The sequence below is a fragment of the Vipera ursinii genome, assembly GCF_947247035.1.
Source record: "Vipera ursinii genome assembly, chromosome: 2".
Lineage (NCBI taxonomy): Eukaryota > Metazoa > Chordata > Lepidosauria > Squamata > Viperidae > Vipera > Vipera ursinii.
Genome location: NC_139513.1, coordinates 137,699,938 through 137,723,024, shown reverse-complemented (window position 1 = coordinate 137,723,024; position 23,087 = coordinate 137,699,938). Strand labels below are relative to the sequence as shown.

Here is a 23,087-nt window from a genome sequence, read left to right as displayed (position 1 = left end):
TGCAACGGTCGTAAGTGCAAAAAAATGATCATAAGTCACTTTTTCAGGGCTGTTGTAACTTCAAATGGTCACTGTTGTAAGTCAAGCATTACCTTTATATGGAAGTGCCCATAACTAGGTCACTTTCTTATAGTGGTCACATACCTGGTCCAATTTCACACCCTTGTATTCAGCTACTGACATAGTACAAACGGCGGGGGGGGGGGTGAGGGGGAATTGGGACACTGTGCCAGTGACCAAAAATCCTGACCTCCAGCATCGTGACAGCAGTGTTTTTTCAGCAAAAGAAGAAGCAAAGGTTTATCTGAAACACCAGATGTTCGCGTAGGATGTTTCCTGGCAAAACTGTGAAAACTCCATGGACGTTGGTTCAACTCACCTATTCCTGCTTGCAAAGACCTCTTCGTTGAGAGGGACTGGGAGGACTTGTGGATGGGGCTGAGGGGAAGAAAAGAGGATGTGCTAACTTCAGGAAACATGCTGGGGCTGAAGGTAGAAAGAGGGCAGCCCTTGAGGCAGGGGGTGTTGGCAACAGGAGGAAATGATTCATAGCCTCCTGCTGCTGCTGCTGCTGCTGCTGCTAGCTTTCAGTTCAGTCTTAGCCACAAAGACTGCCAAATCCTTCGAGGCTGGAGTGCCAGGCAGCCCTTCGGTCCTAGTGCCCGTTTTATTCTTCTTACAGCAGCTGAGAGCAGCTGTGGCCTTCTGATGTACTTCATGCTCAACAACCAGAAAGCATTTTTTTTTTGCCAACATGGCAAGAATATGCAAAGCTGCCAAATTCTGGAACAACATCTAGGATTATAAAAATCTGCAAAATGCTGAGAAAGAACGGCTTGGAGCAAGCATCTTTGAAAGCATGGATTTAGCTTGGGGGAAAAAATGTTTAGTTCAATCAAGGGCAGAGATATAAGGAGTTACATGAGATTGACTCAGATCGACACCCCATTTAGTCCAGGCTGTCAATACTTTATATATATATATCCCAAATTTCATTGAAAGGAATTTTCCCAATTCCAAATGAATGGAAAACAACATCTTGTAAGCAGCTGACTAGTTTTCTCTATTATTAATTAAATATGGCTCTGATCTCTAAAATGAGAAATATGATGGAACACAACTCCAGCCCAGCATCATTAATTCCCAAATTGTACCTCATCTCTACCATGTATAACTATCTACTTTACAGTTCGGTTGGGTAGCATAGCTTTTTCCAACAAGTTCTAACCTCCAGAAGTGTTAGAAAGTTATTCTGGGAATTGCTATTCAGCATTTCCCAACAGCTCCAAGTTGAGACTTAGTTTAATGCATATAGTTCTGTAAAGGACCATTCTTGAAATACTGTTATCCTTAACTGGACAGGATAAGCCTACTACTACTATTAGAAGTAAGCTATTATAATTTTCTCTTCCTCTCTAACCTGTGGCTTTGAGAAGGCTCCATTGGTGGAACCGGTGATTCATTCCTTAGAGGTTTAATCACTGCTGAGTCAAAAGAAAACCCACACAAGAATATTTATGGAGAGTCTCAGTCATCCAGGTCATGGTTGTCCCAAAAGTGCTTCTTCAAAAGGCAGCTGGACTTCGTTTTGTCCTTGAAGACATTTCGCTTCTCATCCAAGAAACGTTTCCTTTAAAAGTTTTCAAGGAAAAAACAAAGTCCCGTTGCCTTTTGAAAAAGCACTTTGGGGACCACTCAAGACTGCCTTACAGAGCAGCCACTCGGGATCAATTGAGAGAATCCTGAAAGAAGCCACTACTTCTTGGGATAAGTTCTCCTAGCCTTGCTTTGTCTTCTCCACCTGGCAGTGTCTTCCCAGAACTTCAGGTGCTCTTCAACCTTTCAAGGCCACATTGACTTTGACACAAAGGAAGAGAAAGCCAAACTTGCGTTAGATAAGAGTCTTCCCCCAGTGACAGCACTTTTGAAGAAATCTCAGGACAGCTGAGAACAACCTGTCTTGTTTCTCACCAGCCCTCTCAGTTTAGGGACAGCCTACGCAAGCATGACATTTTGTCTCCTCAAAAAAAAAAAAATCTGGCTGAGCTAATTCCTACAAGCACCTTCATTTTTAGCAGGCAATTTCATACATACATGACAAGAAGCAGAAGTTACTGTGCAATCCCATACGCTCTAGCTGAACAAGAGCCTTGGTGGAGCAGTGGGCTAATGCCTCCTTAAGTAACACCAGCTGCCTGCAATTAGTGCAGGTTCGAGTCCCACCAGGCTCAAGGTTGACTCAGCCTTCCATCCTTCCGAGGTAGGTAAAATGAGGACCCAGATTGTTGGGGGCAATAAGCTGACTTTGTAATAATGCCGCTTGGGGGTGGGTGTGAAAGCCCTAATAAGCAGGCATATACATAGAATGAAGGCTACTGCTAAGCTTGTAAGCCGCCCTGACTCTTTGGAGAAGGGCGGGATATAAATGGAATTAAAAATAAATAAAAAATAAAAAACAAGACATGCACCCAGGTGGTGCAGCCTTAAGTGACCTTTCACCAGGAACCTTCATGAACAAATAGGTATGCAAAAAGGTATGAAATTTATTGCAGTTTTTCCAATAGCAAAAACAGTATTTCTGGGCAGAAATAACTATATTTTTATTACAGAACTGTACACATTCTGAAAAGGTTTAATGAAAAATAATAATTTTCTAATCTCTCTTTCTCTCTCTCTGGCTCCTATTAACAGATACCCTAACCAAGTTACATACTTTTGTCCCCTTGGCAATGGTTACAACTGCAATTATCCTAATTTACAAAACTCTTGAAGGAAAAACAAACAAAAAGAGAGAAATTATAGCAATAGCAGCAGCAATCATCTCTCGTTCTTTCCTAAATTTAAAATATACATGCCCAGTCCTTCAATAAAATAAATACGAAAGAACAAGGCAGAAGATTGCTTGGTCTTCTTTCATGCCAGCTGATAACGCATGAATTTTCTGCCAGGGAGAAGTAAATGTGCCACTTTATCATGTTACGATGGAGAAATGCACAAACTCCAGTGGCATTTTTGGCTGAGGAAGAGGCAGAACATGAAGTGGTAATACTTAAACCAGAGAAAGGATATGACAGGAGAGACAATCACAAGCCAATATTCACAAGGACTTTACTATTCATTTCACTAGAACATTTATGACATGCTTTTCAGAGTTATAGCTTCCCCAAAGTGATGGATCCTTACACACACATGACATGCACACATATATGAAAATGCGCAATCACTGAGGAAATTAAAGCTGAGATTGTTGAGAATGGTGTGCCTTTCTTGTGAAAGGCCCTTTGGAACAAAGACATTTGTAAAACTTTCTTAAAGGCCAGCTCCAAAAGCAACAGGAAATACATAATTCAGAGAGCGTTTCTGAGAAAGCTTTGTGTTTCTAACCAGTGAATATAGGAATTAAGTCCAATGCAAGAAATCTGCGGACAAGCTCCATTTCTCCCACAGACTTATCATGTAGCTTTTGGCAAGACAACCTCTGGGTCTTAGAGGAATCTTTATCCAAGAAAATTATGCCATTATGGATATCAATTCCAATTCTCGGCAATTGTCTGCTGCTTCTGACAGCTGGGCTAGACTCTTTTATGGCTTGTCTTGTGATTTGTTTGAAAATTCTATTCTATTTGTTGGAAAATTCTAGAGGTAGCATTTTCTTTGCAAAATTCTGCAAAATTTGGAGAGGTCCAATTTCCTAACCAGAAGTCTTGTCTGTCTTCCTTTTTGCTTTCTTCCATTGCAAGATCACTTCACCAGTAAGGTTCACAGAGAGGGTTTAAATGGAAGGATTGGGCAACTAATGGCAACCTGAATGTTTCCTTTTTAAACCCAGGACTAGTGGTAGCCAAGGGGATGTGTGACACAGTACTGAATGAATGCTTTTACACTCTTAAGAGTTAGTTGGCTGGAGGGAATCTTAGCTGGCTCATGATGATTTTTCCATGTTTTCTGCATTTTAAAGTTGACAAAAGCGAGGGCAACTACTGGTCCATTTTAAACAAGAGACCAGGGAGTAGAAACTGAGTGATCTGGAAGTGTTCTTAATTTGTTTTCACTGAAATGAACACTCATCAGATAATTATAGCAAAGGCAAGCATGAAGACAGCTGTAGTAATATTGTGTAAATGACAGCATATCTCTTATGATTCACTTAAAATTCTCAACATAAGGGAAAAAAAAGGTAACTTTGCAAATTAAATTGTTCCTCAGCCCCTTTATTTAAATCATACAACATGACCCAAATTTGAAAGATACTTGCTTTGGCCCTTTAGACAAATTGATATTAGAAACACCACTGTTAATTTGGATTTTATATGCTGGTTTATTGGTATTAAAATGTAAGCAAGATGAATCTAAGAATGCATTGTTCAGATGGGAAAGCATGTAATCCAACTGAAATGAAAGTATTTATGTTTGGGAGTTTTTTGACATTATGAATGAGATAAAAGTTAATAAATTCCACACACCCTCAAAAACATTAATATTTGTGGGATTTCTCAGCGGAGGGAAGATGATCTTTAAACAATGAATGGTAAACCATAAGCAAGCAGGATCCGTTCTGTAATGTAGACATACCTACATCTGAACAAGTTATATTTTATTCATGTGCTCAACTCTGTTCACAGATGCAGAAAGTTTATAGCTTCATCTCTCTCTGGGTTTTCTAATAAGCGAGTAATATGCAGACATACATATCTGCATATAATGATGATCTAAAATGACTTCCTATGCAATTGCAAAATCCTACATGCTTGATAGCAGCAACTTTATTGGGTACAGAGAAGCGTATTTCTAGCTTCCATAACTACATCTTAAAAAATCAAGCATTGCTCACAAGAAAGATTGCATTTCTTCCCCAAGGCATGCAAGCTCTCCTACCTTTATAGCAATTCAAATGGGTCAGGCTGAGTGTGGGATTAGTCCAGGATCACCAGCGAAACAATCTGAATGGCTGAATACTCCTAGGTACTCTCTAAATCTCACATGCCAGTGATTCCCACGGATTTCCTTAATTTTTTCAGTCAAATTTTTTATATACATACATTTATGCCAACTTAAAACAACATCATGAATCAGAGCTCCCACACCAGGATGAAAGTTGCTTTGCTAAATCACTCTCCAAGATGACTGTGTGATGATTCATACATCAGACGGACAATGTCCTACGATCTCACTCAACAGACTCCAATTGCTTTGGAGGAGAAGAGAGTCTGGTCAGCAGAGGAAATAGCTAATGACATCACAGGTTCTCACAAGATGCCTGTGTGGTGATGCTGTCAGGGTGTGGTGTGGAATGGCTGATACCGGGACATGCTTGGCTTATGGCTTCTTCTTCGTGTCCCAGGTCTGAAGCAAACATTTTAAAGCAAAAGCCAACCTAAAAGCTATTGCGGCAGGCTGAGTAAGAAAGCAATCAAGAATGCTCACTCACTGATCCAAGCTGGGACTAAACAACCCTAAAACAGTGGAACACTCTGAGACACTCTGCTCTTTCTCCTCAGTTTTCAACAATTCATTGCCAACCAGATAATGTGCACATGAATCTGTCTTTCTTCTGGTTAGAAAAGAAATCTCTATATCAGAGTTCCCCAACCTTTTCGGCTTTATGGACTGGGTGAGAGAGGGAGAAGGGATGGTTCCGCAAGCACGGAGTTCCATTTGTGCAAGTGGCGGGCGCACATATCCGCCCCTCACACAAATGGAGCGCATGTGCGTGCACTCATCCACCGCTCACATGGCCTGGTTTGGAAAGGCTCAAGGCACCGTAGTGGGCAGCAGGCAAAGGTTGAGGACCCCTGCTCTATGTGCTTAAAGTTTCCCCACCACTACTGGCATGTGATCAGATTTGTCTGAATCCAAGAATGGGAACCCATCATTATTCTGGGCCTCTGAGACATTCCAGTCTTGATCCAGCTCTGGGGTACTGTGAAGCCTTTTGTGGCATCTATATAAGTTGCTATGAGGGAAAAGGGTGGGAAAATAAATCTTGGATTCAGCAACTGAGAGATCTGCTTTTCTGTCATGTTGATCCTTCCCATCAGATCCCACCAATTACCCCTACCACTCTTGGAGCTGGAGAATTTGTAGATGGTACGACCATTTGCTTCGTGATATATCATTGGCGCTCTCTCATCTTGAGTAGTGAGTAGCACAATGTTTGTTTGTTTTTCTGAATTGCATGAACTAATTGATCTAGCAATTGATTTATTTCATGAAAAAAAACCAAAGTTAATCCTCTATAATTGCACCATATCCCACAAATCAGCCCTACCATAGCTATAGAATTACTTGAAAATACTTATTCCTTTTTGATGAAAAAAATCAATATATCTCTTTGAAATTTGGCATGGGTGCTTTGATTGGGAATATAATTTGTATATTTTATTACCTTCTATTCCAAAACAACATTATGGACATTAAAAAAAAATAGACAGACTAAAAAGCTGCACAGATATTGTGTGTGTGCGACACATGCCTTCAAGTCAATCCCTGCAGTCTTTTTAGGAAGATTTCAAAAGTGGTTTGCCATTGCCTCCATTCCTACAGCTGAGAGAGAGTGACTGTCCGATGATCACCCAGCTGAGGTAGGACTAAGGTCACTGTCCTCTTGTTTTCTAGCCTACTGTATTAATCACTATATCAAACTGGCTCTCTACTAACTTTTACATGCTTACAAAAGAGCCCCCTCCCTTGCCGAATTTTAAAGAGATCACTTTTTCCAAATCACAAATTTCAGGATTCAATTCAGATTATGCTATGTACACAGTGATTTAGATTAAGCAATGTCATTTCTGGTGCTCTGGATCAGGTAGAATCAGGCATTCTGGATCTAAAGAATGCTGCTTTCCCTAATCAGTAACTTTATGATCATCTGTTTAACAGATCTGCAGCTTAACTGCAGGCATTCCTCAATTTACGACAGTTTGTTTAGTGACCATTCAAAGTTACAATGGCTTTGCAAAGAGTTGATGTGATCATTATTCGCTTCTACAACTGATGCGGCATCCCCATCGTCATGGGATCAAAATTCAGATGCTTGGCAACTGACTCACATTTATGACAGTTGCAGTGTCCCAGTCATGTGATCTCCTTTTGTGACTTCTGACAGGCAAAGTCAATGGGGAAGCCAGATTCACTTAACAACCGTGTTACTAACTTAACAACTGCAGTGATTCACTTAACAACTGGCAAGAATGGGACAAAATTGACTTAACAAATGTCTCACTTAGCAACATAAAATTTGGGCTCAATTATAGTCGTAAGTTGAGGGCTACCTACACTTCACACCCGTGGTCTTACATTTTGGAACCTTAACCTACCTTTGTTCCCTTGTTCCAATTTTTAAAAATATTTTGCTTGGTATTTCTGTGGCCAAAGCAGTTATTTGCACAGACTTTTTAAAAATAAGAAAATTATTCTTAAGAATTTAAAAATACAATTATACTTTTAATACTGCTTGGTTTAGTTTGGTTCCCTTCAATGCATTCAATTTTAGGTTGTTAGATTATATTTAATTTTTAATCATGATGGTGTTAACAGGAGAGCTTAATCTCCAAAATTAATAAAAAAAAATTCCCCTTTCCTAAACTTCCTGCCAAATCAATTTGCTCTGAGTGATTCCTGAGTTAATAAACCTGTCAACTTTCCCTTTTCCATTGCCTTCCTTGCCCCATTAAAGCTAGCTATTGAATCTCTTCCCTCTTATTTCCTTTTTGTAGTCACCTAGAAAATCCCTGTCATTCCTGCACATCATCACCTGGATATGCCTTCTGATCTTATGTGTAATCCCAAGCCTAACACAGCGCCTCTGAATGCTTTCTGCATTAGGACAGGACTCAGCCGCCATGCAGGTTTGATTAGCAAGAGCTGCTTTTGTCTAAAACAAGTTCTGTGCAGAAACAAGCCGTTTATTTCCTAAATGGGCAAATAACCATGAAGGTGCTTTGAAGTGTGCAGCAGCGCAGACATTCAGTTCCTTGAGGGCACATGCCCCATCACACAAAAGTTCTTTGTTCTTAGGGTAGACAAAGAAACATAATAGTGTGCAGAATCCTTACAACAAAGTAAGACCTGAACCATTAAAAGGCACGTGTGTGTATTATATGACCAGGGTTACGGTAACTTTAATCCATGAATATATTTTACATTCACACATACAAAAATGTGGATACAAATACAGCAGGGATTTCTCCGAGGATGGAAAAACCACACCTGCAGATGCAAAAGTATTATTCTAAGACATTTGCAGAGAGTAGGATTATGCAAAAACTCATTATTTGGGAAAGGATCATTCTAGAGAACCAGGATCTGTCTGTTCTCAAGAGGAAACCTCTGGACTGGTCCTGGCAAACATCATTCAAGAAAAGCCTTAGCATAGTCCAGAGAGGGAATGGAATGTTCCAGACTGCTCTGGAACATTATATTTCTCAACTGATGAGTTTTATATATCCCCAGTAGATAGTGATTCACAGACACAACAGAATTAAATTTTAAAAAATTATAATGGCGAAAAATCTAGTAAAATGCTAGCGTTCAAAGTAAGAATTTCACAAAATGTCAGGCAACAACACCAACGTCTAATTAAACTTTAGAATGAAATGTAAGAATTTGAGGATAACCTGGTTTTGATTTTTGTTCATAATCTGCTGTTCAACCCCTAAAAATAATCAACCTCTGAAAAGTTTTTCAATTTATCTTAACTATAGTAAGCAATCATCAGAAATTCTAATCTGGTAATCCATTAGTAGAGCATGCCACTATTGAAGGAATGGACTAAATTTTCCCTCCCACACCAGGGCTCTGCATACCCCAGATCTGCTCCTAAGGGCAAAGGAAGAATTGAGAAATCAGGAAGATCATGCAAAATGTTCCAAATTTGAACATTTCAAACGCGAATTAGTCTCTTTCAAACTGTTCTCACATTTATAGAGCTATTTCAAGCTTGGAATACTTCTGGAATAGTAAGAATACTAGAATGGTGTCAGTAAACACAACTGTTTTGAACTCAAAAGCAAGTGCTTGGAACTCAAAACATTTAGAAATGGAAATATTTTCATACCCTGGTTCTACAATCCTTAAATGGATAGGTCATTTTGCAAATGAGAATGATCTGTAACTTTTATCACGGTTTGTTTCTTCTTGCTCTCTGAGACCTAAAAGAGCCACAGAAGTCACAGCCAGAAGGAATTCTAATTCCCCTAATGAAGAAGGGGAGAAGACTCCTCAGCTCCTCTTGACATTCCCCAGAGCAGCAGGTTATTTTTTGATGCTAATGGAAAATGCAGAGAAGCTTTTCTGAGATGGGAAAAAGACCTTGTACCTCTTTCTCAGCCAACAGAATGGGTTCAGTTGAAGGAGAGGTGGCAATAAAGGTTCTTCTGAAGAAGCATCCCTGTTCCCCATCCCCAACTCATACCCTAACAGCTTCTTCTTGGGAGTCTCTCAAACTACCTGGACTTTTTCAAAAGAGAGAAAACAGTTTCCCCAACCCAAAGTGTCAGTGATGCTTCCTCAGACTAGGAAGAAACTTCTAACCACCATGACTGCATACGCATTCCAATGAGAGATGTTTATGGAGATTCGCAATTATCGGAGTCCCTAGCGTCCCAAAAGTGCTTTTCCAAAAGGTAAATGGTTAACCAAGGTAAAAGGTTAACCAAGAAAGTCCAGTTGCCTTTTGGAAAAGCACCTTTGGGGATTCCAACGAGACGGCATCATATTGGAAGGAGACTGAAAAGATGGCTGAATACATGCCATCTCCGGTTCTCCAATGAGCCATACATTTTTATTGGCTTCAAAATCTTTCACATCATAGATAAGAGATTTGATCCTAACTGCCCAGCATCAGCCTTCTGAACTATATATAATAAATTCTCAAGTATGGACAAAAAGGATTTCATGTAGTTCTTTGCACAATAAAATATTTTGTGTAGCATTTTATTTAGCTTTCTTTAAAAGCTATATCCCTACTTTAGAATTACATTTAATGAGAAGCTGACTATTATAAGTATCAAACATGTCTTTTTTTTTTAAGGATTCCGAGTGCTTAGAGAAAAGCTACGATTTTTAAAATTAATCTCTCTTATCAAGATCTCTCTACCATTGACTCTTTCTGGACTCAATTGCCTCTGTTTAATATGTTTCGTAACACTTCATGTTTGGACACATCATTTTATGGGCAAATGCATACCAACAAATACTAAGCCCTTTTCTTGAGTATAATCTAGTAAAAAAAAAACTTCCCCAGATTCACAACTTTATTCTACAAATATTTATTTAAAGCATTTAAATGAAATTTCTACACTTGATTTACAATAGGTTTCTACAAGCCTTCAGATTTACAGTCTAAAAGATATGATCCAGAAGAGAAAGAACTGGGAAGGAGAAGGGCAAAAAAGCAAATTACCTCAAGATAATAGTCATTTGGATTTAAAATAAATTGTACAAGACAATCAAGGTTTGGAAGAAGTTCTGGTCTAATAATGCAGATTCATTTAGATCCAATAAAGGTAATTAATATACAGGAAACTGAATGTGCAACAAAGGAGTCAACACCTCATCCCACTTTCCAACAGCAGACATTTTGTGACAGTACCCTGCCCCACCCCATCTAGCATTCCTTTAGTTCGGCCCTTTGCTCCTGGCTTTTGGAAAATTGGCAAAAACCTGGGTGTTCCATCAACTTTCAGGGGCTGGGTTGTTGTGATTACCTCTCAGTTCAATGGATTGGGCTTGTTATTACTGTCACTGTATTCATGACTCCTTGCTTCATAGGAATACTATGTAGTTGTTTTTAGATAGGTAATATATTTTTAATCCCAATTATGTATTGAGGAGTTGCACACTGCTCAGAGTTGATAGATCAGCCTGTAACCTGTGTAAACAAACAAAACACACAAACTCCTAATACTGGCACCGATCCCTAATTGTTGTTGCAGTGCTATCTTAAGTCTCCTGAGGTAGTCCAGACAAGAAGCATAACCCGAAGTACTACTCTACCTTCATTGTAAATTTATATTAACATAATTTTCCAGGACTGAAAGTATTTCTTCCCTCATTTCCTTTTACTCTCCAGAAAACTAAGGAAAGCCCCTTCTTAAACATTTCTCACACCATCTCTTGGGGCTGAATTCTTTTACATCCTACTCGCCATCTGCACTCTCCCTCCCAAAGTCATTCCTACTTTACTGCACAAGGGATTCACTTAAAAAAAATCTCCTTCCCCTTTGGGATTATCCTTTCTCCTTCTTCTGAGAAATGATCACAGCCCATATGTTGATAACCCACATACAATACCTGTATCGAGGATTTTTATTTATAATCTTTGTTTCCCTGAAGACCAAACTCCACAAACAAGACATGCTTCAGATTCTCCCTCTCTGAATGTTTGGGGTGAGAAACCAGCAATCAATGTCCCATCAAGAGATCTGGCCCCAAACAATTAGAAAAGCTACAAAAACTGTTTTATGATGCAAGGCCCTTGGGCTCCCACTGATCTGTCATCCTTGGCTAATCAGTGATTGTTGGCTGTTATTGTTGATTTCTGTTTTACTGGAGAACCTTTAATCTTTGATTTGTGTTTTACTTTGGATAGTTTTAGAGAATGTTTTGATGCCCTCATATTTTTGGAGAAGGAAGGAAGGAAGGAAGGAAGGAAGGAAGGAAGGAAGGAAGGAAGGAAGGAAGGAAGGAAGGAAGGTTTGTAATGATCACACAAAATGAGACATACTACGAAATATTCAGCACAACAAAATTCTTAGCTTGGACTACTGTTATAAGCTTGGTTCCAGCAGGCTAGTGAGATCTATTTTTTCCATTGATGGGGTTAATAGGCAAAAAAACAAGAAAGATCTGATATGATCCAGATACAGGCCCCCATTTCTTTGGAATTAGTGAGCTCTTCTGGAAAATGAAAACATGATGGCTGAGGGGAAGGCTGCCTAGATACAAAATGGTTGCTATAGTGGGCATGTCTGGTCAACCCAACTCTGAATTACCAGAAAGTTGTTAATTATTGGGGCACTGCACACACACCCATTCCTCCCCACCCCCCATGTTCTTTACCACGGGGGGCTGACCTTTGAGTTTTTTCCTCTGGGCCAATAAGCAAAGTTTTAAACAGCCACCCATCCATTTTCTTTTCTAAAAAGGCCTGTGAAGTCTGTGTGGGGACCAAAAGTGTCATTAAAAGAAGATGATGCTAGAGGCTAAACAAGCCCATAATAGTTAAATATGTACCCAGAGGTTCATCTATCTGATACTGGGTGGGTGTTGCTCCATTTCTCCAATATTTTGCACTTAATGCTAAAGCAATGTTACAGATATATAGGTTAGGAGGTAGACAAGTTTATTTCTAGGAATGCTTAAGAAATTTGATTTTGGCATATTCGTATTCAGAATGAACTAACCCGTATCTTGCAGATTAAAGTGCTAATTAGAAGTTGATCATACCTATTTAAATACCCTATTTTCGAAGGATTAAAAAAGAAAGATGCCAGTTTAATACAGAATAATGGATAACATGAACACATATAGCTTGGAGCAGTATGCAACATAATAGTAAAATCTTAGTTGGATGAGGAACTTAACTAAATTGGTAACCATAAATATCTAGTTTTGTGTTCATTTTTTTCCACTGCTAAACAAGGCAGTTGTCAAGTGAGTTTTGCCCCATTTTCGCCACAGTTGTTAAGTGAATCACTGTAATTGTTCAATGAATCATGTGCTTGTTAAATGAATCTGGCTTCCCCATTGGCTTTGCTTGTTGAAAACCAGCTGGGAAGGTTACAAATAATGATCACACAACCCTGGGACAGTGCAACTGTTAGTTGCTAAGCATCCAAATTTTGATCACGTGACCACAGAGATGTTGCAACTATCCTACGTGTGAAAACAGTCATAAGGTACTTTTGTCAGTGGATTATAGGAAGAGCTATACCCCCCCCAAAGCATATGGATGAACAACATAGTACTGTTTCAACCAGTAGGTCCTCAAATACAAAATCCCCATCCAACTCAAAATTCATGCACTTAAGCCCTATTATTTTTAGCAGCTGTGCTCAATCCAAAAGATAAAACATGAAGTAATTTTCCCAAATTCTTGGGTTAAGGAAAAAATATTTTCATAATGAAAAAGGAATGGAGCATTGGGATTTCCTCTTTGGATAACCAAAAACATTGAGATGGTACCATCAAATGCTATTTCGGCAATTATGACTACCTTCCTGGGATTGTTTGGAAGACGTTATGAAGCAATATCGTTTTCTTGAAGGAAAGGTGGGAAATCAATCTGATAATGTAAACAAACTGACACACAAACATCGTTGTGTAATAATCTGTATAATTATATTAATTACATATAATAACATAATAAAATAATTTATATAATAAAAAATGTACAATTTGTACATTGGTGTAACACTTAAGATGCTGGTCTAGAAATTAAGAAAATGTAAGTTCTAGTCCTGCCTTAGCCATGAAAGCCAGCTGGGAGTCCTTGGGCCAGTCATTCTTTCTCATCCCGACTCACACGGTTGTTGTTGTAGGAATAGTGGGTATGTTTGCTACCTTGCGTTGACCATATATAAAAACTGGATAAAATAACAAAATAACAATATCCTGATCTCCCAGAGAAAGAATACAGGTTACCAAATTAATGAATATATAAATTAAATAGCATGTTTTGCAATCACACAGACAATTCACTAAATCAGTTAGGATAAACAAAAAATGTATGGGTTCTCACAGAAAAAAATGGATCTAACATCTCCTAAACTGTCTTAAAAGCTTTGAGGGCTGGAAACTTTTTAGGCAGAATGAAAGCTGATTTCTCCAAAAGGAAACTATCAAGTGGCCTTAGGGAAGATCAAGTCTTTCCATCAAAATGAATGGATTGCTACTGGTACGATTACAGTCCAAACAAAGGTTCTTTTCCTATCTCTAAGCTTCTTAGAGGAAAAGCAAGATACCAAAAGCAATCCATCCAAAGCTCCATAAGAATAACCATTTGCTGCATCTTAATTACCCTTGATCGGAGACATCAGAGAAATAATCATTTGGAAGGCAGTGGGTATGAATAAATAAGGCCAAAGACAACCAAGACTTTCCAAGAATGAATGTATCCTGAGAGAGGCATTGGTTCACATATATTTCTTTTGTGGGCCTAGGCTCAAACAATCTTCTTAAACAATGAATAAAACTGAAGAACCTATTTACCATTGTCATTAAATGTACACTATTTGAACAGTAACTCTTCTTTAATGCAATCTTTTAACTTTTTGAAAAGATTATTTAGATTAACAATGAAATTGGGGACCAATGGCTGTGGGAAATGGCAGAATATATAACAATCTTATGCCACATAATACATCTAAAGAACCACTGAAGAGCAGTACTCTGTAGTTTTAATGTTTCATGGGCCTAGGTGCACACGTTACCCTAAAGCAGAGGTGGAGAACTATGGCCCCTTTATGATTTGTGGACTTCAACTCCCAGCATGGCTGGCTCAAGAATTCTGTGAGTTGAAGACCATAAGTCATAAAATGACCATAGTTCCCTACTCTGGCCCTAAGACAGGGGTCTTCAAACTTGGTCCTTGTGGAGTTGAAGTCCACAAGTCATAAAAGGGCCAAGTTTGAAGACCCCTGCCCTAAGGCATAACATAGTTTCTCTGACTGTGATGCTACACAGTCAACAACCCATATTAAAATAAACTATGGGTCAAAATAATGTGTAGCACACACACACACGCACACACACACACAAACAGGGTGGTAAAAACAGAACTCAGTGGAGTAAATGGACAAAAAAAATCTACACTGTGTATTCTTCTAACTTAGAACACATTTGAAGGAGAGAAATGATACTGCAAACATTCAGCATTTCTAACCCAAACTGAAGAAAGGTTGACTATGGAAGCTACCTATTAGTTATCACTCATAAAGCTGACAACATCACCCCTTCATGTTTATATAAATCATTAGTGCATACAAAGTGCTTTTATTTCCTAAAATCTCACAGGGAGAATATAAGCTGGGAGTTACTAACATCCCTGTTAGTTTATTCCTGCAATTTTTGCTTTTCTGCAACTATAAGAAAGTAGAATTAAAACATAGGCTCGATATAATCATTTGTTAAAATACTATCTAGCAATGGTAACTTTTGAATAAAGACCTTCTCGTATTTAAGCAAAGCGCTGCAACTTTAATTAATAGATTCCTCCTTGTAAATACACTAGTTTTTTTGACTTCCAGGACAATGTAAGAAAGAAAATAGTGATACACCAGCTTCTTTTAATTGCTCTGTAAGTTTTGACCTGCAAGAAAATGGAAGACTGTATTACTCTTTTATTCAGATTACTTTTTTAATTCTTGTCAGAATAGGATTCCTGCACTCTAAAATGAACTAAATTAAACAGTAATTAAATCTTTCTCCATTGAATGTTGGTAATTTAACAGAGACTGTTCAAGGGGCAATACAGCTATAGATTCATCATTAATCTTTCACCCATATCCATTTGAATTCAATCAAATGGACTGAAAATAGGGAATCTTTTAATTAAAGATACAAGAGGCCTAGAAAATTTGTACTCTTTTGTCCATACAAGCTACATAGGAATGGACTGTGATTGCACTTTGTTTTACTTTTTTAAAATGTCATAAATATAATAACAAAGTGAAAGAAAAGGGATAACATAAGAAATCTTAAAATGAAATAAAATGAAAATTGTGACGATATACCATAAAGAGTAAATGAACGAAAAGATGACAATTTCAGAGAATGCCTAATTCAATTCTTCCAAATCTCTTGCCAAACTGTCTACTAGTTTTAGTTTTAATCAATAGATCTCAAAAATGAAAAGTTAAAGAAATGACACCTAGTAAGTGTCAGAGAGAGATTGGGATTCTAAGATCAATGTTTTACAGTACTTACTAAATAGTACTCACCAGGCACCCCATCCACTCCTCCATCTTTAATATAGATGTTTTACAACAGCCACTTATTACAAATTAAAGAAAGCAGTTACATGAAGAATGCAGCTATAAGATGAAGAAATAAATGCAATGCAATGCAATGCTTGGGGAAGAACAGAAAGTGACCAGACCAGTTCACGAACAAATGAAAGGCAAGGCTTGAAAACTGATTAGTATTCAACATGCAAAACATATACAGTGCACATCCCTACTCAGCCATGATGTTTATGAAAATCACTATCTTTCAATCTAGCTTCCCCAGTAGTACTGGTAGTGGTACTTTTGACTGACAGCAAACAAAATTTCTATATCTAAGCATAGTGGAAGCATACAACAATTAAGTGAGCACACAAAAATAAATGCATGAATTTAACAATTATCTAACCCCAGCATGACCATAACATATTACTGCCAAAAAGACTCATTCTTTGAGTTTCTGAAAATGAGCAGGGGGGCGGGGGAAAGATACATTTAAGAGCCTTTTAAAAATCGACCCAATTGGACTCTGTATAGTGCTGTACCTCATTTGAAGGAAGTCAATTTCAAAAAGGAGTCAAGAGAGAAAAATCTCAAAATATCACATGGCTTTTCCAACAAGTGGGCAAACAGGATGTTGTATGAAAATGAGAAAGGACAGAGTTGATTCTACAAAAGAGATGCTATCAGCTTAATAGTGGGGCAGAGAAGAACCACTTGTTTCGGGTCTTCAAAGCTGAAGAAGTTATACTTTATTGATTTAACTTTATTAAAGCCCTGAAGTCCTCTCACAAGCAGATGGTATAAAAAGACATACATCAATAATTGAATACAGACTTTATCTCAGAGTTTGTTCGTATATCCAGAATAGGTAATTTTGCTACTGCCATTAGATAAACTCATGTATTTATTTCAGACCACATTAAGATCTACCACTAGACACCAATCCTTTGCTTTCTTTCAGATGTATACTTGGACAAAGGAGCTAACCAGAAACTTCTACATCTTTTAGATCCATCAAGGATATTCCTATATAAAAACCAACCAATCAACCAACAGCTATATAATTTTACTTTTAGAATTTTAATTTTAAAACCCTTTTTCAGGCCCAAATTGCTTGAGAAATCCAGTCGGGTCCAAATATCTAAATTTCTAGGAAAGACTATTTCCATTCACCAGCAAGGAATAACCAAGTTTGCTTTTAACTCCTGATGGATACAGTTTTCCCCAAGCTGTACCATCTGCTTCACTGAGAGGGTAGTTATATATACAGTAGAGTGAATCTGTACCTTGCACTAAGGCATTGTGTACTTTGTGTGGTTTTAAAATTATGAGGGAAAGGATTATTTAACAACTCACAATTAAGCCATGCTTAAGACCATTGAGTCAACACAACATGGTCAAGACTCAAGATGGATGCTCAAGTTGTGACTCATGTTGATGTTAATGCCAGACACAGCGGATCCGTGATAAAGCAAGCTGGATGTATAATTTCCACAGCAGAGTAATGAAAGAAACATGTCCACCAAGTTCATTATTAATCTTATTTCACAAAAGGCCAGTGCCATTGATATGCAGGCTGAGATCTCCTGCTTTCCATACAACGGCATTATTTCTGTTACTTGCATTCAGGTAAACAATGCAAATGGCTGAACCTGTAGTTAACATAGCTTTTCATAATCTAAGAGCCATGTTTTTGTATTCAAGGGAGGTTCTACAATCAACATACATCGTAAGGGCAATATTGTTCACACAAATGTCATGGATTCAGAATAGAAAGAACCTCAATATGAGACCCAATTCAGAGAAACACAGGATGAAACCCAGAGCTTTCTTAAACTCAAGTTTTTGTGCCTAAGCCCGTTGGCTACCATTACAATCCTAAACATGCTTCCCCTCCTCTCTTTCTCCCTCAGTTAGGACAAGAACGGATTTAATTCCAATTTAACTCAATGTAAATTCAAAAGAGTTAATGGGATTACTCCCCAGGTATTTGATAATTTCCACTTCTGTAACAAATTACATCTGCAATTTGGTCACAAATTTTGCAAAGGCTCTGGGGATTGCACCTAAAGCTTCTGCTGGCTACATCTGGCTCTGAAATCAAACAGAAATCCATTGATTTTAATGAAATTTGTTTCTAGAGAGCACCTTTACGATGGGGAAGTTGAAGTTTTTCAGCTGAAGTAAAATCTGTATATTGTAGCTCGGTGGAGCAAAAGTACAGCCAAGGAGCTGTCTATCTACAGCCTACTAGCTTTCCATATTGATGTGGCCAGAGCATGACATGTGGCCCTTTTTTTAAAGTAATTCGGAGAGGAAAAGCAAAGGTGCAAAATTGGTGCTTCAAGTTTTGCAGAGACTCCTTCAGATTCACAAGATCCCCAGGGAATGTTAGCCCAGCCCATTTGGAGTGCTGCACTTGACATGCCCGGCAAGCCTGCAACCCTCCAGCCCACAGACTGTGCACTCCTGTTGTAGATCCAAATCACCACCATGCACAGATACCATCACACTCATTTCCAAAGATGCATCTGTATACCTATATTGTGACATTTCGCCTGATCAAATTCTATTTATATCCAGATATGCACACCCATATCTGTGCTGTCATACAAATTCAATATTGTAAATACCTAAATGGGATTGCACACCTATTATCATAGTTACACCTGTTCATCAGTGCACAGAAAGATGAATTTCCCCCATACTTACTGTTGGTAATCTAATTACTAGAAAACAAGCACTTATACATGCACAAAATCCATAACTTTAGCCTAAATAAATTCACTTAAGAACACTCTAGAAATAAAACAATATAATGAAGACATTTTCAAACTCACATGTGCAATGTACACATATAATTTGGATTCGTGCGGTGGGAAAACTGAGAAATGTACATCCATATACACAAACCTACAGAAGTAATTGCAACTTTACTTCGAATCTAAAAGATGCCTGGTGATTTGTCCTTAAGTGGGCTTTTAGGACACACAAATATGTATCTTCATAACAGTATATGACACACAAAAATCTTCTCTGATCTTTTCAGGCCTACATCACTCTTCCACCATCCTGTAAGTTCAGCCTGCCTCCTTGTATATATTTCCATCATCCAATAAATCAGAATGAGAAAATTTAAAAAAAAATGGGACCCAGGTTCAAAAACAGGCTGACAGGGAAGCACAGCGAGGATAAAAAAAGCTAGAAATCCTTCCGCTACCATACCCATCCCAAATATGGACAAACACAATTAATAATCCAAATTTAGCCTGCCTCCTTCTTATCAGGTTCCTACCCATTCTCTTTATTACAGAGGCTTTAATGTGCCCATTCATTGACTGTAAAACTGTCAACTCCTGCTTTTGGCTGTGGAGAGGACACAGAGGAATTTAAAAAAAAAAGAAGAAGAAGCAGAAAGAGCCCCTCCCCTTCCTCTCCTCTCCACTCCCCCCCCACCCCCACCCCCGTTTCTTTTAAATTCACAACACTGGCATACAAGGTCATTCAGTGAATCAACAATAGAGATAAGCTCTTTAAAATGCTGGAAGTCTTGATTCTCAATTCCTGCCTTTGCACCCCACCTTCCCAACCCCATTGGCGAGATAACTTAGGTGCCTCAACGCCCTGTACCCACACTAAACCAGACTTCTTGCCACAGGGGAAACTAATCCACGCCCCAATCTTCAAGCAAAGCAACCAACCAGGCTAGCCAACCTGCATTTTCCCTAGCTGACAAGGCCTTTCGGGTTTCCAGTGATAGCTCTGCTTGTGGGTGGGGGTGGTCATACAACTCCCACCCACCCCCCACCCTGGCAAACACACATTTGTTACAACTCCCTTACAGCTTCCTACAAGCTGGAGGTTCCATCTTCCTAGGCACACATACTCCTGTCTCCGTTCCTGAGACGTGTGTGTGTGGGGGGGGGGGGAAACAGAGGGTGGCGGGGAGGTGGGGGAGAAGAGGAGCCTTGTTTATGGCACAGGCTGCCTGAGAACACATGGATGCCATAGAAACCACATCCTGGAACCCCACCCTCGAGAACACCCAGTGAGGGGTGGGCTCAGAAGTCGGTCTCACCCTGGAGAGCATCAGGAGAGGGTTAAAAACCAGGCCCTTGGCGTGATTCTGACTTGAAGCCCAAGTCTCAAATCTCTACTGCGACTTCTTTCCAGAAGGAGAGAGACCACCCCCAGTCTCTTGGGGATCCCTCGCCTCCTTCGCTTCCCCATGCAAAGTCCTTGAAGCAGGGGTGCTGGGAAGAACGTAGAGAGGCTATCGATGTCTTGAGGAAAGTCAGCAAGTGCTGCGAAATGGGATTTCACTGCCTGGTGTTTCGTCTCTCCGGCTCTTCTGCTCTCCCCCCTTCCCTTCCCCCCCCCTTTTTTTTTTTTACTCCAGACTGAAACTCGCCCTTGGGAACACTCTGGCCTGAGCAAGAGGGCCAGCCGAATGGGGACAAGGGGGTGGGTGGTTTCCACCAAGGGAACGGAGCTACAATCAGCCAACCCCAAAGATTTGTTTCCCTTTTGAGAAGGCAACCTTCTAATCTCCCCCAAACTGGAAAGACCCTATTTCCTTCATCGCTGCCACCCACCCCCCTCCCCTGCAGTACCAGGATATTCGGAAGAGTGGGGGGGAAACCTTCACAACCCTCCTTTTTTTTTTTTTAACCTATCCTCCCTCTTTAAGCCAAGGACGTTTCCAAGATCTTGGGAAATAGGAAGCGAGGTGGGGGGGGGGCCCACGGGGTGAACGGCTTCCTTACCTTCTTGTTGCTCTTGTTGTAGCCAAAAGTGGCAATTCCTGCACGAGGAGGCACAGAAAGAAGCATTTTCGCTTAAATGTTAGAGCGCTTGGAAAGGGAGGGGAGGGGGGAAGAGAAAGAGAGAGACACACACACACTCACAGAGAGAGAGAGAAAAAAGAGAGAGAGAGGGAGAGAGAGACAGGGCTTCTGGCTTACGTCACCAAAGCAAGCCAGCTTGGAATCTAGGACTAGGGTGCCTGCATTCCGCCAGGTCCTAATGCCTACACTAGAATAAACCAAGAGAGGTTCCTTCAAAAAGAACTGGAAATTTGGGAAACTAAAGTGCAGAAGTTAAACCATAAGCAACCTTACGTGCCAAAAAGCATTCCTGTCACGGATTCCGGCCTCTGGCTGCCCTAAAAAATAGAAATGTCATATGGCTAAGCTATTTATCAGGTGTCCAACACGCACTGGCAATGACCCTTCTTTTCACCACACAGGATGCTATATGGCAACAATTGCCCAAACCACGTTACGTGACTAATGAACAAATTAAAACCTCACTACCGGTAGGAGTGTTGCAGAAGAATATGCTGCACTCCGGATTTCCTGGGATAGCCAATTTCCAATACACTCTGTGTCTTTTGGACCATTCCTTTCTTTCCTGGATAAAACTGACTCCTATCTGTCATTTCTACAATTGAGCGTAAGCAGAGCCTCAGAGTATTTTACTGATTAAAGCCATCACACGTTTTCCAAATTCTAGAGCACGTTTTCTTTTCCTACCTGGGGAAAATCAAAAGAAGTTTACTCTTTAACAACCGAGATTCGGAGTCAGAGGAGAGAAGCTGTTCTTTGTTGACTGTGGACAATGCATTGCTCTGGAGGGTAGCTTCAGTCTGAAACACAAGCAAGACCACAGTTCTTCATTTGTGGGGATAGCTTTCCCTGATGGCCAATAATTCTGCCGTCCCAGTATGTGGAACAATTAAATTACTCCTCTGCTACATTCATTGATAAGTTTCAAATGAATTACTCACCCTCTTGTGGAGATGAGGCAGAGGGGCAAGGTAAGATCATGTAATCATACAGAGATGCAACTTCCTCTCAGCTCAATTGACTTTGAAACAAATTAAGTAGTTGTCTTTCATGATAGAACTGTGTTCCACAATTGTATACAGGTAGTCCTCGACTTAAAGCAGTTCATTTAGTGACTGTTCAAAGTTACAACGGCACTGAAAAAAAAGTGACTTGTGACATTTTTTCACACTTATGACTGTTGCAGCATCTCCATAGTCATGTGATTTACATTTGGACGCTTGACAACCGGTTTACATTTATGACGGTTGCAGTGTCCCAGGGTCATAGGATCCCCCTTTGCGACCTTCTGACAAGTAAAGTCAATGGGGAAGCCAGATTCCCATGTTGCTAATTTAAATGACTGCAGTGGTTCACTTAACAACTGTGGCAAGAAAAGTCATAAAATGGGGCAAAATTTCTCACTTAGCAACATAAATCTTGGGTTCAATGATGGTTGAGAACTTACCTGTACTATTGTTTCAGGAGAAAAAAGTAACCTCAATTTACTTGAAAGTCCTGGTTGTAATGTATAATTTCTATAATACATTCTATAGAAATTAAATTAATATACCTTATACTTATACATCTATGAGCAAACGGTAACTATGGTACAGGTTATTTACATTGATTTATGACCACAATAGGGACTGGAACTTCCATCATTAAGTGAGTGTGGTGGTTGTTAAATCAATCATACCCAATCGTACATCCTTTTGTGCTGCAGTTTTTAAGCAAATCATGGCAATTGTAAGGGAATCACATAGTTATTAAACAAATGTGGCTTCCCCCATTGACTTTGCTTGTTGAAAGCCAGCTAGGAAAGTCGTAAGTAGCAATTATTTGACCCTGGAACATTGCAACTGTCACAATACATGCCAGTTACCAAATACCTGAATTTTGATCATGTGACCAGGGGGAAGCTGCAATGGTCGTAAGTGCGAGATCCAGTTCTAAGTCAGTTTTTTCAGCACCGTTGTAACTCAAGGACTAGCTGTATATAAACTAAGACATTATGTTTGACAAATCAAGTCTTATAAATCTAGCCATTGTATTTAACCAATCATGGTTAAAGTAAACCATGTCTTGATGTGTATAAATTCAGCAACTTCACAATATTATAACTGAGCAGTATTCAGAGAGCTTTGGATAGGGGATAAGAGAGCCAGTTTGGATCAAGAGTCAGTTTGGCCTACTGATTAAGGCACCAAGCTAGAAAGTGGGAGACCATGAGTTCAAGTCCCACTTTAGCCATGAAAACCAACTGGGTGACTTTGAGTTAAGTCACTCACTGTTAGCCCTACATTTGCTCGCA

General features: G+C 39.4%; 1 protein-coding gene across 3 annotated transcripts in view; it reads right to left on the bottom strand.

Annotated features, from left to right (window-relative positions):
• The window catches only part of RBMS2 (RNA binding motif single stranded interacting protein 2), a 76,455-nt gene extending 55,563 nt beyond the window's left edge, over nucleotides 1–20,892 (bottom strand). For all 3 annotated transcript variants that reach the window (XM_083353965.1, XM_083353966.1, XM_083353967.1), the window contains exon 1: nucleotides 20,714–20,892. In XM_083353965.1, coding sequence (XP_083210091.1) covers nucleotides 20,714–20,779 — 66 coding nt within the window. In that variant the 5' untranslated portion in view covers nucleotides 20,780–20,892. The remainder of the gene's footprint in view (nucleotides 1–20,713) is intronic.
• Nucleotides 20,893–23,087: the final 2,195 nt, after the last annotated feature.